General features: G+C 40.4%; 2 protein-coding genes across 4 annotated transcripts; one reads left to right on the top strand and one right to left on the bottom strand.

Moving 5' to 3' along the window:
* The first annotated feature begins 118 nt into the window (after positions 1-118).
* LOC116035826 (ankyrin repeat and SOCS box protein 2-like) lies at positions 119-6,677 on the top strand. Of its 3 annotated transcripts, none has more exons than XM_031279160.2 (9): positions 119-275; positions 1,014-1,197; positions 3,991-4,160; positions 4,346-4,501; positions 4,591-4,836; positions 4,919-5,090; positions 5,276-5,879; positions 5,967-6,120; positions 6,260-6,677. In XM_031279160.2, exons 1-9 carry the CDS (start codon positions 134-136, stop codon positions 6,388-6,390), a joined length of 1,959 nt encoding a protein of 652 aa, XP_031135020.1. In that variant the 5' UTR covers positions 119-133; the 3' UTR covers positions 6,391-6,677. The 3 variants fall into 3 exon arrangements, with proteins under 3 accessions (XP_031135020.1, XP_031135022.1, XP_031135021.1); XM_031279162.2 differs by lacking the exon at positions 119-275 and adding an exon at positions 707-905; XM_031279161.2 differs by lacking the exons at positions 119-275; positions 1,014-1,197 and adding an exon at positions 3,267-3,660.
* Positions 6,632-9,063, bottom strand: LOC116035827 (protein FAM181A). Its single transcript, XM_031279164.2, has 2 exons — positions 8,056-9,063; positions 6,632-7,909 (listed from the first exon to the last, which is right to left on the bottom strand). The coding sequence occupies exon 2, from the start codon at positions 7,846-7,848 to the stop codon at positions 7,072-7,074; it is 777 nt and encodes a 258-aa protein (XP_031135024.1). The 5' UTR covers positions 7,849-7,909; positions 8,056-9,063; the 3' UTR covers positions 6,632-7,071.
* Positions 9,064-13,940: the final 4,877 nt, after the last annotated feature.

The raw sequence follows: 13,940 nt of genomic DNA, 5'->3' as shown, positions 1-13,940 counted from the left end.
CAAAAAATGGCTCCTCTGAAATGTGGAAACAGCTTCAGAGCTATAGTCCACGTAGTCTAGTTCTTGCAGCTGTAAATAGATACACTGATAGACTTGTTTGTGTGAAGTAAACCAGAGTCTACTTCCAGTTAACATGCAGGAAGCCTTTTTCAACTTCCAAAGAAGTTATTGTGAAACAAAAATATGTGGTCATTGTGTGCACATTTTCACACTTCATTGTCTGACGGTAAGAGCTTATACACACAACATAAGGATACTCTCTTCTTGTTATAAAGGTGGGTCAACACATCAGAATCAGCTTTATTTGCTAGGTATGAGGACACATACGAGGAATTTTGCTTTGGATTATACATTGCTCACAATGTGCTTACTCATACAAAACAAACAACAAAAACAAACAATATATACACACTATAAACATTTGTAATGTTGAAGCAACTTCTGTGAATGGGGATGAGGAACTGTCGTATGGTGAGTTGAAGTCTTTGAATTATAGTTCAAGCTTTAAAGACAAGTTTTATACACTTGGTCTTCTAAATGTGCGTGCGTGTGTTTAACTTTATCTTTGTTTAAAAATATACAGTATTTTCTTAGTTCATTAATTATAGTCATAGTTGAGCAAATAAACTGTAACTCCAGCTTTATTTGTTATTCTTACGCCAACTTTCTGCTGCATAACTCACCGTAACAATTCACACGACCTCACCCCACAGTTGCCTCTGGAGCAGCAGAAACAAGTGGTATCAAACACAGTTGAGCATGCCCTTAAAAGGCATTTATCCTTATTGCCTGAGCTGCTGCTCACTGATGTCTGCCCGTGCAGATTTCAGCTCTATCAAATGAGCTTGGTCTCTAATTCATACAGTATGGCTGTAGAGCATGTGTGTATTATACTGTGCATGTTGGTATGTTATTTTTTGTTTTAGGGACTTTGCAATCCTGTTTTTACAATTGCTGCTAGTGTTCTGACTTTGGTTTTCGAATCTGTTGGTCTGAATCTCTGGTCTATAAAGACGACAGCAGCACACTGTTGGATGTCCCGGTCCTCAGACTGGACAACACATCTCCTCCTGTGATGATCACAGTCAGCAGATCCAGGTCTCTTTACCAGAGACTAAACAATGATGTCAAAGACAGGCTGGCTGTCTTCTCTCTGAGTCTCCACACTTCAGCCAATTCAACAGTAAACTTGCTCAGGTGAGGACATATAATATTACTTTATAAGGCACTTTAGTATGCACATGCCCATGATGTCTTATAATAAAACAATCCCTAAGTGAATCTTAAAATGAATCATTTTATATGGCGAAAAAAACACTTGTGCTTATTCATATTCTATATAAATTGAAATAAAGTAATTTCTTATTATATTAAATGGCATGGTTATATACATTGTCACAACAATGGATCAGCATAATTAGTTGTCAAAAGAAAACAACAAAACATGATGAAGGGTTTATCTGTGCTGGATATTTTGAATTGTAGTTCTACAGTTTTGGTGTAGGCTAGTTAACACACACTGAGGGGAAATGACATTCCATTATTATCAGTTATTTCATTTTGGCTAACATGGTACAAGTGTTATATCTAAAACTGTAAATAAACACACAAAGAAAAGAGCAACTAAAAGAAAACACCACTGCTCTAATACTTATTGCCTGCAGGTGGCCTGACTGTAAGTGTGCAGCAGCTTCTACTTTCTACCTTAAGCTTAAGAGCCGACATTAAAACGTATACATCTGCAGGTCTAAACTGCTGCTATTACTCTAATTTCATGGAGATGCCATATTTACAGTAACTTAAGATAAAAATATGTATGTGGTCTTTTAATGACAGCACATCCCTCTTGTGGAGAAACTGCAGCCAGCTAAAAGTGAATTAGTGAGTAAGTTACAAGCAAGTATGAGGTGCACATTAAGCTCATGAGCTCTGCCCAGAGGTCATGAACATGAACAAGTTTGTTACTGTACCCATGTGACTCTAACCAATACCTGGTGGTTTGCCTTGAGGGGGATGGAATCTTTTAATAGGAGTTTTGCAAGACAAACAAAAAAGTTAGGACACAATTTGCTCATTAGCGCCCTCAATAGGACTTAATTTTGAACCCTTTTAAGAGGCATACGAGGGGAATCATTTTCTTAAAATGTAAAGCTTGAAGATTAAAATAAAGCCAGTGCTTCGCAATTACATTTTGTGGTAAATACCTGGGATATAAAGTTATTTCATTCTCTCTGGTGTGAAAACATAAACACAAACAGAGGTCCATGTCTGTAGCTACCACAGAGGTCATATGCTCAGTATTGTTTCTAGGAATATGTTTTTTTTAAGGAGTTTACATTCTACAAAGACACACAAATTACAAATGGTGGGTTTTTAAAGTCATGATTCTCATATTTTGGATGGGAAGGGGTTTCCAGCGTCAGCGTCAACAGCTTCTCGACCGTCACTTGAGGAAATTGAATTTACTGAAAATATAATTGCCGTTTAAAGCTTTAGTGCGTAACTTTTAGATATTAATAAACATCCGTTACATTCAAGCCATTGCCAAATGAGTTGATACAAAGCTAATTAAGACTATCCGCTCCACACAACTCCCTCTGTATTTCTCAGTATAGCTATGTTCAGAAGATTGTGTCGTCCAGTGACTTTCCTGTGCAGAAGCTCGAGTGAAGATGATTATCTCTTCTGAAGAGTCCATCATGTTTTTATAATCTTCTGTGTCCTTCTTGGCTACTAGCAACTGCGTGGAGGAGGGGTGGGGGCTCGTGCGCAATCACGTAAGCATTGGACACGGAATGTGTATCATGTGGACTCGCCAACAGTTTTGTTGTCATTACTTAGAATTCCTCATGGGGGCGACATAAACTATGCACTACAGCTTTAATTAAAGACAATGTCAAAACAAAAATAAAATTAAAGGTTGTTTTTTTGGTGCGGTGGTAGTAATTCAGAATCATGGCCCCAGTATTTCTAAAGTCATGGCTACAGCCCTGGTTACTTTAGTCCATTTGATTTTAGGACATCACAGTTACCTCATTTCTTTGTAAAAATGAAGATCTCAAAACAGTAAGATTCAAATAACAGTAGTGGACACAGGACTGCAATGTCTGTGTCATTTAAAAGTGAGTAGTGTCTGATGAATGGTGGTGGGTCTATCTTTAATCTTCTGTAATACTCATTGTTATGCCTTGCTTTGTGTTTTTCCCTTCCTCCAAAAGTCCCCTTTAAGATTAGTGCTTTTTATTATCTGGTTGTCTAATGTGGAAACCAGCCAATGAAATAAAGGCTTCATGCAAAGAAAGACATCTCGGCTTCGGCTGCATTATCTCCAGTGCTGTTCACCTTATCTGTGGATGTCCGAGTCTCTTGACATATATGGATAAACCCGTCACCCTGCCGCCTGACAATACAATCCCAAAATAATCTGAGGCAGCACAGCTGAGCACAGCTGAGCCCCGCTCGGCGCTGCGCGCTCTGCTTCGCCGCGCTGTGTGAGGAAACACTGCCGTGAAATCTATCATCAGTAATGACGAAATTCAGCTATTCTGAATACTTATCTCAGTTCCGTAATGCTGGAGGTAAATGTAATAATGTTCTGTTGCGACTGCGAGGAGATAGGAGGAGAGGAGACAGTCAGAGCGACGTAACGTCAGAGCCGGAGTGAGTCTTTTGTTGTTGTGGGCTGTTTGACACGGGGGCTGCGTGTGTCCTTGTACGCAACTGAGGTCTTCTGTAGCCTATAACTATAGATATGACTATATATGAGTAAGACATTTTTAATCTTGGTTGATTTAATAACATAACGTAGTTAGAATTGCTTATTTAGGTTAAATCAAGCCAAATTCAAATCAAGATAATCACCTAAATATAAAGATCCATGGTTGCATCAAAACTACAGCCCTCAAAGTGCTGATGTCTGTCTAACATTACACTTGATTGCATTTAAGTGTAAGTCAGTTAAAGTGTTGTTGTTTTTTTGCTCCTTTCAAGGGATGTTGAGCCAGTTGTCTTTGCCATCAGGAGAGGGGATGTGAAGGCTGTTAATGATCTGGCAACATCCGCTCCTCTCAGCCTGCTGAAGGAGAACGAAGATGGGTGGATACCTCTGCATGATGCGGCCTTCTGTGGACAGACAGAGTGTTTGAAGATCCTACTCAGAGGTATGACATCGAAAGCAATGCAAACAGTCCATTTGTTCAGTTAAATCACATGGGCTCAGTGTTACAATATGGGAAAGAAAACATAGATCAATTCAAATAGGTGTTTTTGGTGCTCTGTACATTCTCAAAATGCTAAATGAATCCCCCAGCTGGTTTGTGTGATATGTAAATTTTTTTTGCTCCAGCCCATCCAGGTTCGGTAGACAAACGTACCTTGCAGGAGCAGACGGCCTTGCTTCTTGCTGTGTCTTGTAAACACTTGTCATGTGTGCGGTGCCTTCTGGAGAAAGGCGCTGACCCCGACATCAGCAGCAAGAACAAAGAAACTCCTTTGTACAAAGGTACAGCTGTGAAATCAATTATATACAACGAAAAACAGTATGGATAACTGTATAACAGCTATGACTCAGTGTCTTGTCTGTTTCTGTAGCATGTGAGTTGGAGAATGTGGACACGGTGAGCCTCATTCTGTCATATGGGGCCACTGTGAACCAGCGTTGTGGTCAGGGTTGGACGGCCCTCCATGAGGCTGTATCCAGGGACAACACAGAGATCTGTGAGATGCTAATAAGAGCCGGGGCCACAATCAATCCACCTAATACCTACAGCATCACACCACTTATTGTAGCAGCTCAGCGAGGACAGATGAGGGCACTGTGTTACCTTATTGGGAAAGGTACTTTTCTGCACAGAATAATTCTCATTTTCATGTTTTGATCCCCATTTAAAGGTTATAAAGGGACAATGCTTTTCTGTAGGTGCAGATGTGAACATGCAGACGTGTGATGGTGTCACAGCGCTGCATGAGGCTAGTAAAAATGGTCACAAGGAAAGCGTAGTAGTGCTGTTGACTAAAAACGCAGATGCCAACAAACCCACCAACTCAGGACTGCTGCCACTGCATATTGCTGCCCAATATGGACACCATGAGTAAGTACTATAAATTGTTAGTCAGGTATTATTATAATAGAAAATATTGGTGAAGATGTAACATTTGTATTCACATTCAACATGTACAATAGAGTAGTTATTGTGAATGGAGCTGTGATAAGAGTCATATAAACTGCTTTGTATTTGTTGTCTTTATGTGTTTTGTGTCCTCACTTTGTGTTCAGGATTGTGGCCCTGCTTGTCTCAGTGACAAGTCGAGCCAGGCTCCGCCACAGTTGTGTCAGCCCCCTCCACCTGGCAGCAGAGCACAACAGACACACCGTGGCAGCTGTGCTGCTGAAGACAGGTGCAGATGTAAACGCTACACTGGCCAACAGTCATTCCATCCAGTATGCTGATGGACGCGCAACAGCCCTCTATTTTGCAATTGCCAACGGCAGCACCAAGACGGCAGAGGTGTTACTGAACGCTGGCGCTAGTCTAAGCCTAGACCCAGTCAGTCCTCTTCTGATGGCTGTACAGCAGGGCTGTGTCAGCACTGTGTCCTTACTGCTGGAGAGAGGGGCCGATGTCAATGCCATAATACCCTCATATGCTACTACGTTCCCCGCTGTTGTTGCACTTTGCATGAATAATCTGCCTCTACTCAAGTGCCTTTTGGACAGCGGCTGCAATGCCCTGTCCTGTTTTACCTGTACATACGGCTGTGCCCCTCACCCAACATCTGGAGGATCCCACATAAGAACTGTTGGCAGCAATGGATATGTTTTGCAGAATGACAACATGCTCCTTTTAAACTGCAGTGAGCTGCCAGAAAGAGCAACACAGGTGTGAAAAATATGCAAAAACAGTGTCACACAATAACTGACATTTGTATGTTATTTATGATTATTTTTTTCTGATTTCCTTTTTCAGTTCTGTGAGTGGATCTCAACATCACTTATGTGTAAATGGGCAGGACCGATCATAGACTTGCTGCTGGAGCACGTTGGTCATGTTCAGCTGTGCAGCAAGCTCACTGAACTGCTGGACAGCCGAGAAGAATGGCTCGCTGTGAAGAGGAAGTCATGTAAGCATCTGACAAAATCTTATCATCCTGACATGCAAACGTGTCTCTTTCTGCCTTTCACTTCCTCACACATGCAAATATAGTCTACAAATATACAGGCGACAATCCTCTTTATCTTGTCTCTTTGTCTTGTCCACAGCGTCGCCTCGTCCACTGCTGCACCTTTGCAGATTCAGGATTCGGACCCAAATGGGGAGACACAGACTGAAATCTCTCACATGTCTACCTCTGCCAGACAGACTGATCAGATACCTGAGCCTGGCTGACTGACTTTTAAGTGAACTTCAAGCAATATAGGCATCAAGAGATGTGACTAAATTTATCATGTTGTGTTTCTTTTTTTAGCTGCATCTAATATCTTTAATCTGTAAATGCAATTCTCTATGTATAAAATATCTATTTATAACATATATAACGTGACAACAAGTTTCTTTAATCTGTCCATCAAGAGTGTTTCACAGAAAAGCTCAATGAAAGCAAAAATGATCTAATGCCCAAAGGAGTTCTTGAGGGAAGTTGAATCATTTATTTAAAAATAAAAGTCATCGTTTAAAATGTGCCTATCAAACATTACGTTGACAAAGAAAAAGCAATCTATGTCATTGTTGAAAGAGAAAACCGGATGTTCTCATTCATTTGCATGACGTTTGGTACTAAAAAAAAAAAAGATCATCTGCAGAAACCTAAAAGTAGAAACTTTTGAACTTACTGTCAGTTTTCAGATACTTGGAAGGCATCAGACTGGTATTGAAGTGAACATGATAAAGTTATTCTACAAGTGCAACTTAGTCCTTTAGATTTAAACATTACAAAAAGAAATAAGTGCTTGAGGAAGTGTCTCGTGTACAAATGTTGACAGATAAAGAGTTGGCTGTGTAGAACACAAAATGAAAAAACAATTAGTCCTTATTTACACAGCTTGTGTGTGACTTGACTCCATTAGTAGGATAATTAAATGAATCCAAACACACTGAAGATCGGTGACTGGACGGTGGGTTTGGTCGGTATAGGTTTGACCACAACGTGTGTGTGAATTTTCTGTCCATAATGATGCTCAGGTCTCTCTGTCTCCGCTGTTTTGCTCCACAGTCCCAGGGGCGGATGGGGGACAACAATGTGACTGTGGAGGACCTGGTTGCCGTGGTACTGGAAGGGGCAGCAGCCGCACACGCTCACACAGTGGTGAGAGGTCAGGTCCAATTTCAATGTCTCTTTATCCGCAGAGCTGCGTCGACTGGACGCAGACAGAGTGGCCTTTGCATCATCATCATCATAACTCCTTTTCCTCTTTTCGTTTTCACTGCCCTCAGGTGTGCCTGCAGGGTTCTTTTTCCGTCCTAAATGCCAGTGCTCCCTCTTAGTTTGGGTCAACTTAGGTTCCTCCCAAAATGAGGCTGGTAGTTGGCGTTTCCTCATAGGCACCTGCTCCACGGCGTTCCCCACATTCTCCACACACCGAGAATCCGAACTGGCCTTCTCTGTGGCCTTTACACTCTGGTGAACAGTCCCCACCGGTTTGGCGCACCCATACTCCGCTGACCTGTGCGTGTGGCATCTTGGGACTCTGGAGTACTTCTGAGAGAAACGCTTCAGCTGTTTCTGCAAATATTTCCTGTGATCCACGGAGCGTCTGCACGGAGCTGACTTGTCCAAGGCCGCTTTGATGTCGCTGGATGCCAAATTCACAAAATTCAGCAACGTCTTGACCTCACTGTCTGCGTTCGCCATTTCTTGCAAAAAACATTTATAATATCAGTCCATGTTGGTGCTTGAAGTCCACCGCCAATATCTGAAGGGAAATCAGAAAACAAACTTAAGCGTTGCGTAATTGCGCATTTTTCTCTGTTAATTCTGCAATGAAGCCTATACATTGAATGTGATGCCTCTCAGTTGATATTTATTTTCAAGGAGTAGGCCTGATAACCCTTTACTCACTACTGCTGGATGAATCCAGACTCTCTCGAAGCCACACGGACTTCTCTCCAGGCTGCAGTAGGAGCACTTCAACAAGTTGAATGAATATAAACTCCTTGTAGTTATGGTGCTTTTCTTGAACCAATCAGCGACCCCAGGCCCCTCACAATGCACCCCAATCAGCCTCCAAGCGCCCTGGTATCGAATTCTTCACCATTGCAAATTGTTGTCATGGAGACATGGATGAAAAAAGCCGCTGAGGGGATGCGATATATCTCCTGCACGGTGATTTCCGCGCGTTGGCCAAACATCTCCTAAAATCCGGAGTGTGCATAAATAAAAACGAGAAGTTTTGCTGAAATATCCATGCATTCTAACTTTATTCTGGAGCTGTTAAAGTTGAGTCTATACCCCTCATACCCTCCCCAAGAGTGATGTCAGCTGCAGGATTTGGTGATGGGGGGGTGGGGGGTGGATCTAAAGAGTGCATAACCATGGAAAGGGGCTTGAACGCTCAAGAATCTTGTCTTTCTGTTTGCCCCCTCAATCGAGCGACACAAAGACTGAATTACTCATTCAAACCTCGCGGGACAAAGGGAAAGGAGCTGGATAGCACTCCTGCATTTGTAGTCAAACATTTAGAGACTTAAATCGAGTCGTCATGAAGGAGAAAGAGTCGGACAAAGCCCATAGAATTGCCATCAGCAAACATTTTCCTGTGTCATATTATGGGGTCTCCATGGCTCCCTCTGGCCCGCGGACAATAGCACAAGTTTGCACACTCGAATACTGTCACCCTGCCAACGGCAACAAGGGCCCAAAACAGGACAATCCCCAAAGAAAGCATGGGCTCCGCGGGGAAGGTTGCAATGGAGGAGGAAAAGGGGACTTGTGAAATGCTAATTGAGCTTCATCCCCTTATTGAAGTGGAAAAGTAGTAGCTACCTATCGTCCCATTGAACCGCAGCAGCAGTGGAAAGAGATGTGAGGAAACTGTTTGTCTGGTAAGTAACACCTCATGCTGGTGCACTGTGCTACCCTTAAAGCATACCCTGAACCACTAGCACCAGGACAGAGCATTTTTAAAAACATTCTGCAGTCTATATTGAGGCTACAGGCCATTTATTCAGAGTAAGCTGCAGCCAACATGATTGATTGCCTCATTCACTCCGTTTGGGGTTGTCTGAGGAGAGCCCTGCAGGTCTATATGTGCTCTGACTGGTCTATCTTTTTAGGCGGTACATCCCTCTTGTTCTGGAGAGGCAATGGGACCCTATTGTCCTTCTCTCTTCTTCTTCCCTTCACCTCTCTGTTCAGCTGAAAAGGCCAATTAACAATGGGGCTCCCCTCCCCTGGCCTGTCACCCCACTCCTGTGCTTTTGAAGTGAGGGAGAATGAGGAAGCACAGTGGCATCCATAAATCACACGTTGTGACGGCTGTCCTTGTGCCAAGACAGGTGGACGGGATGTTGGTCGAGCATTTCAGATCCTTGCTGATTTATGGAACTTCTGAAAATCAATATTCAAATAAACTCACTATTTTTATTTACCCCTATTCACTTTAATCCATATTTAAGGAGGCCATGGGTGTCATCCTGCACACACCATCAATCCACCTAACACAGACAAAACAACATAAAAGTTAACGTGTGTTTGTTGCGTGTGTGTGCATATCTCTGGTACACACATGCAAACTGCATGAAAAAATGCAGTCAGGGAGTGTGTGGGGTCTGATGATATACAATCATGTTACAAAATATTGAACCATCATTCCTTACCATGTTTGCATTCTGTAACAGAAATCTCTTTACACTGTAAACCCAGAATTAGTTGTAATTAAACTTTTTAGTGGTCACCACTTTTTTTTGATGTTTTGTGAAAAACCATATTCACTACTAAATCACATTGGTTGTTTGTTATAATCAGCTTAAGTATGCAGTGCACAGATCATATTAAGCAGAAATAACTAAGGATGTTAAGTTTTTGTATGGGAGGGGCGGGGTCATTTCAACTGTTCTATGCTAAAGCGGTGCAAAGGCTCATGGGGAAAATATATGTTCTCAAAGGTTTCGGTCCTAGTTCAAGTGTGTTTTAATAATGTTCTGTTAATGTGTTGGGTGTGCATTTATTTTATCTGGGTTTTAGTTATGTATGGTTGATTTAGTGTTTATGTTTATCTATATTTATTGTTGCACCTTGACCGAGACCTGGGTGGGGACTCATGGCGTCTGGGCAGTGAGAAACGTTTTTAAGGTATATAAATTGGTAATCAATAGCTCAATTTGTTGATTGAAACTTTGCACGCAGTACAATACATTTAACCCAGAGTGATAGAGAAAGACATGGCTCTGGTTTGACCTATGCAATGTTTTATGTGTTGATTTCCTCTCTGTTTTACTGCAACTAACGTAATGTATACATTGTTCTTAAAGTTATACTGTCATAAAGGAAAAACAATATTTATATGAACAAATTATTCTTCTAGTAGTGATAAGTAGTAGCCTGTTTTATATTTGTTGTTTATTTGCATGTTTAAAGCTATAGTGCGTATTTTTTGTGTCCCCCATAAGGAATTTTAAGTAATGACGCAGTTGCTAGTAGCCAAGGAGGACACGGAGGATTAAGAAAACATGATGAACTCTTCAGAAGAAGTAATTTTCTTCACTTGATTTTCTGCGCGCGAAGTCGCTAGACAACACCATTTTCTGAACATAGCCATACTGAGAAATACAGAGAGAGTTTTGTGGAGCTGATAGTCTTAATTAGCTTTTTATCAAGTCATTTGGCTTGAATGTAACAGACGTTAATTAATATAAAAAAAGTTACACACTAAAGCTTTAACTTAACATGCTTATTTTAGACAACATGACTCCAGAAAAAAAGAATTTATGCTTACTTATAATTTTTAGTAATGACTACTAATGTCAACTTGATTTGTCTACTGCATCAACTTACCGCTCTGTGTTAACACAACTTGACCTGTTAAGTTTCACCTTGTGTAAAAACTCAAATGGTTTAAGGCAATGGGTTTCCATGCAAATTTCTAGTAAAGTCAACTTTAATAATTTGGGATAACAGTGTGGTAGATTCCCAGAGGAGCACTAATATGACTCAAATCTGACTCTGTTTGTACTAGCTCCTTGGCAGAAGCTGTCCAAGATACATCTGTTATTGGGCATCTTTCTATGGTAAGCAATTCTTTCTGTCACCTGTTTGACTTCTTTGCACAAAAAGAGCTAAAATAAGATACAAATGTATTGATGCCCATGGGAGAACAAAGAGTTACAGCATCACAAGTATCAGACAAGATAAAGATTTTTTTGGTTGGAGGTATTTCATTTTGTTTCTCTTTACAATAAGGGAGTAAAAAACGGTAAAATTCTACTGGTTAGCTATTATGTGTGATGGAAAAACTGAGCAAAAAATGGGAGAAATTGATCACCTTCATGGAAAACAACAAGGATGCTATCATATCTGGATAAATCTAAGGACAATATGGACACAGACAACAATAAATTAGACTGATGTATTCCCTATTTGGCTCCAATGCTTTGTTGTTTGCCCTCAATTTGTTTTTGTAAAATATATTTAAATTGTGACAAAGTGACAAAAAGCTATATGCGGATACAAAATAAAGACAGAATAATTTACAACAAAAATAAAAGATATATAAAATAAGAAAAATGCAGCAAAGCAAAAAAAAAATCCAACTTTCTGCCCTTTTCACTATAATTTATGCAACTTAATGTCATGTGTTGCCAGACTTACCCACTAGATGGCAATCTACCTCCACTGTGATACAGCCAAGCTGGACTGTTACAATAAATGAGAATACACAGATAGTAAAGATAAATTCTCTGAACATTAATATTCCTTAAATGACACAGGGCATTACAATATCTCTTTGTTTGATGCAAGTAATATTCTTGGGCTCTGTTTGTTCGCAGAATTGCTGATTGAGTATCTTGGCAAGAATAATAACACTAAAGGACCACAGTAATTTTATTAAGAGGGTTGCTTATCTGAGTTTAAAAGGGCTGTCATGTATGTTGTGGCAGATTGCTGCTAGTTGGAATGAGGTGAGGCAGCAGGAAGGAACCAGGGTGTAGTGCTTTCCTCTTGTCAGATAATCAATACTGGGACTGACTGTAGGAGAGGATGGACGAGCTGAACCACCAGGCACACTATACGCCAAACCCAGGCTTGTTGTATACTTCAAAAACTCTGAAACATCTCTGCATTGTATCTGCAAATGCAGTTCAGCAGCAGATGTGGATTTTCCACTCTAAAAGTCATCCACAGCTCGTGTGCATTAGCTCACCCCATCACTGTCTGTGAAGAGCTTTTTGATAGGCAAGAGCTGTGATAAATGCTCAGCCGCACCAAAAGGCTGTAGGGCTAGATGCTGAATTCATAGATCTTAATCCAAAATTATTTGAATAGTCGGCTTAGATGCTGTTTGCGTTATTTGGAATAAGCAGGCTGTGACACAATTGGCTGTCACTTCTCTTATTTAAACCTCGAGCAATACTCAAAGTCCTTTGGGCACAAACAATTATTGTAGATTTATGAAACATCAGTAAGCCATTATAATGACATACAGGCTGGACAGTGTGTTGGTGTAATAGGCAGAGAAGCTGACCTGCAAAACAGACATTTCAGCTTCAAGCATCACCCCTTTTGAAGTGCCTCTAAGCTCCACAACTAAGATCCCTGTAGAGGATACAAAGGGAGAAAGTATTTAAACTGTGCAGGGCTGCAACTAAGATTCTTTTCAGAATTGACAAAAGTCTATAAAATGTCAGAAAATAGTCAAAATGTCCATCACCATTTCTTCAATCTCAAAGTAATGTCTCCAAATGTCTTGGTTTGTCCAATCAACAGTCCAAACCCCAAAGATATTCCATTTGCAATTACATAAGACAGAAAAAAGCAAGCTGGAACTTGGTATAGTTTGCAGCTTTTTCTTGTAGAATGACAATCAACAATTATAAAACAATAAATACTGATTCATTTTCTGTAATTAAAACCTAATCAAAAATGTGCTCTAGAATTGTGACCACTAAGTGTCCAATTGTGTCAATACTAGGAGTAGTTAGTAAAATTATTATTTTTTTTTTATAAATGTGATGTAAAATAATGTGGAGGTGTCAAAGAATTATTTCACACAGATCCAAACACAATTCTTCTAAATTGCCTCCCTTATTACGATGAGCACCAAGGTTTTATTCCCACTGACAGTTATCTGTTTTAGTAAGTAAACTGTGAATGTCACGTTGGCTCTCTAGTACCAGTACATGGCTGTGGGCTGTGGGGTAATTTCATAACTGTGCCTTGTGAAGACCACCAACAATATTATGCAACTCTGCTCTTAAAAACATTTCAGTCTGATTCTTTGCACTCTGGCCTAAAGCATCACCTTTTATAAACTATATTAATGTGGTGGCAAAAAACATAAATGAAATGAAGCTGGTGTTTAAAAATAAAAATCTAACAAATATCTTATAAATGTCTTTACAGTTGAGCATTAGCAGTAAATGCCAGGTTACATCAGTATTGTTTATCTCAGTCTACTTTGGGACATTGGACCTCAGAGTGTTCTAGCAGACACACAGCACATCAAACATGGGTACGGCAGTCTTTTCAGTCGGTAGGCGTCTTGCACTCTCTCTCTCTCGGTCCCTCTCTCTCTCCTCTTGACTTTAATTCGGTCTAGTACGCGTCATCCTTACGGACTCGTCTTCACGCATTGTGGGCTACTTTCTTTCTGGACCACTATATATATATATATATATATATATATATATATATATATATATATATATATGCTATAATATCATAATAGTAATCAAACATAAACAAGCAAACAAAAACAAACAAAGCACAGGAGATATTACCGACGCATA

This window comes from Sander lucioperca, chromosome 18 (assembly GCF_008315115.2).
Source record: "Sander lucioperca isolate FBNREF2018 chromosome 18, SLUC_FBN_1.2, whole genome shotgun sequence".
NCBI lineage: Eukaryota > Metazoa > Chordata > Actinopteri > Perciformes > Percidae > Sander > Sander lucioperca.
The sequence above is the reverse complement of the archived record's forward strand: the minus strand, read 5'-3'. Positions and strand labels throughout refer to the sequence as shown.

Bases quoted from the DNA above. Each gene is read 5' to 3' on its own strand.
- LOC116035827 (XM_031279164.2), bottom strand. From the start codon at position 7,848: ATGGCGAACGCAGACAGTGAGGTCAAGACGTTGCTGAATTTTGTGAAT.
- LOC116035826 (XM_031279160.2), top strand. From the start codon at position 134: ATGCAGGAAGCCTTTTTCAACTTCCAAAGAAGTTATTGTGAAACAAAA. The intron at 4,502-4,590 runs GTACAGCTGTGA...CTGTTTCTGTAG, and splicing joins AGAAACTCCTTTGTACAAAG to CATGTGAGTTGGAGAATGTG. The intron at 5,880-5,966 runs GTGTGAAAAATA...TTCCTTTTTCAG, and splicing joins TGCCAGAAAGAGCAACACAG to TTCTGTGAGTGGATCTCAAC.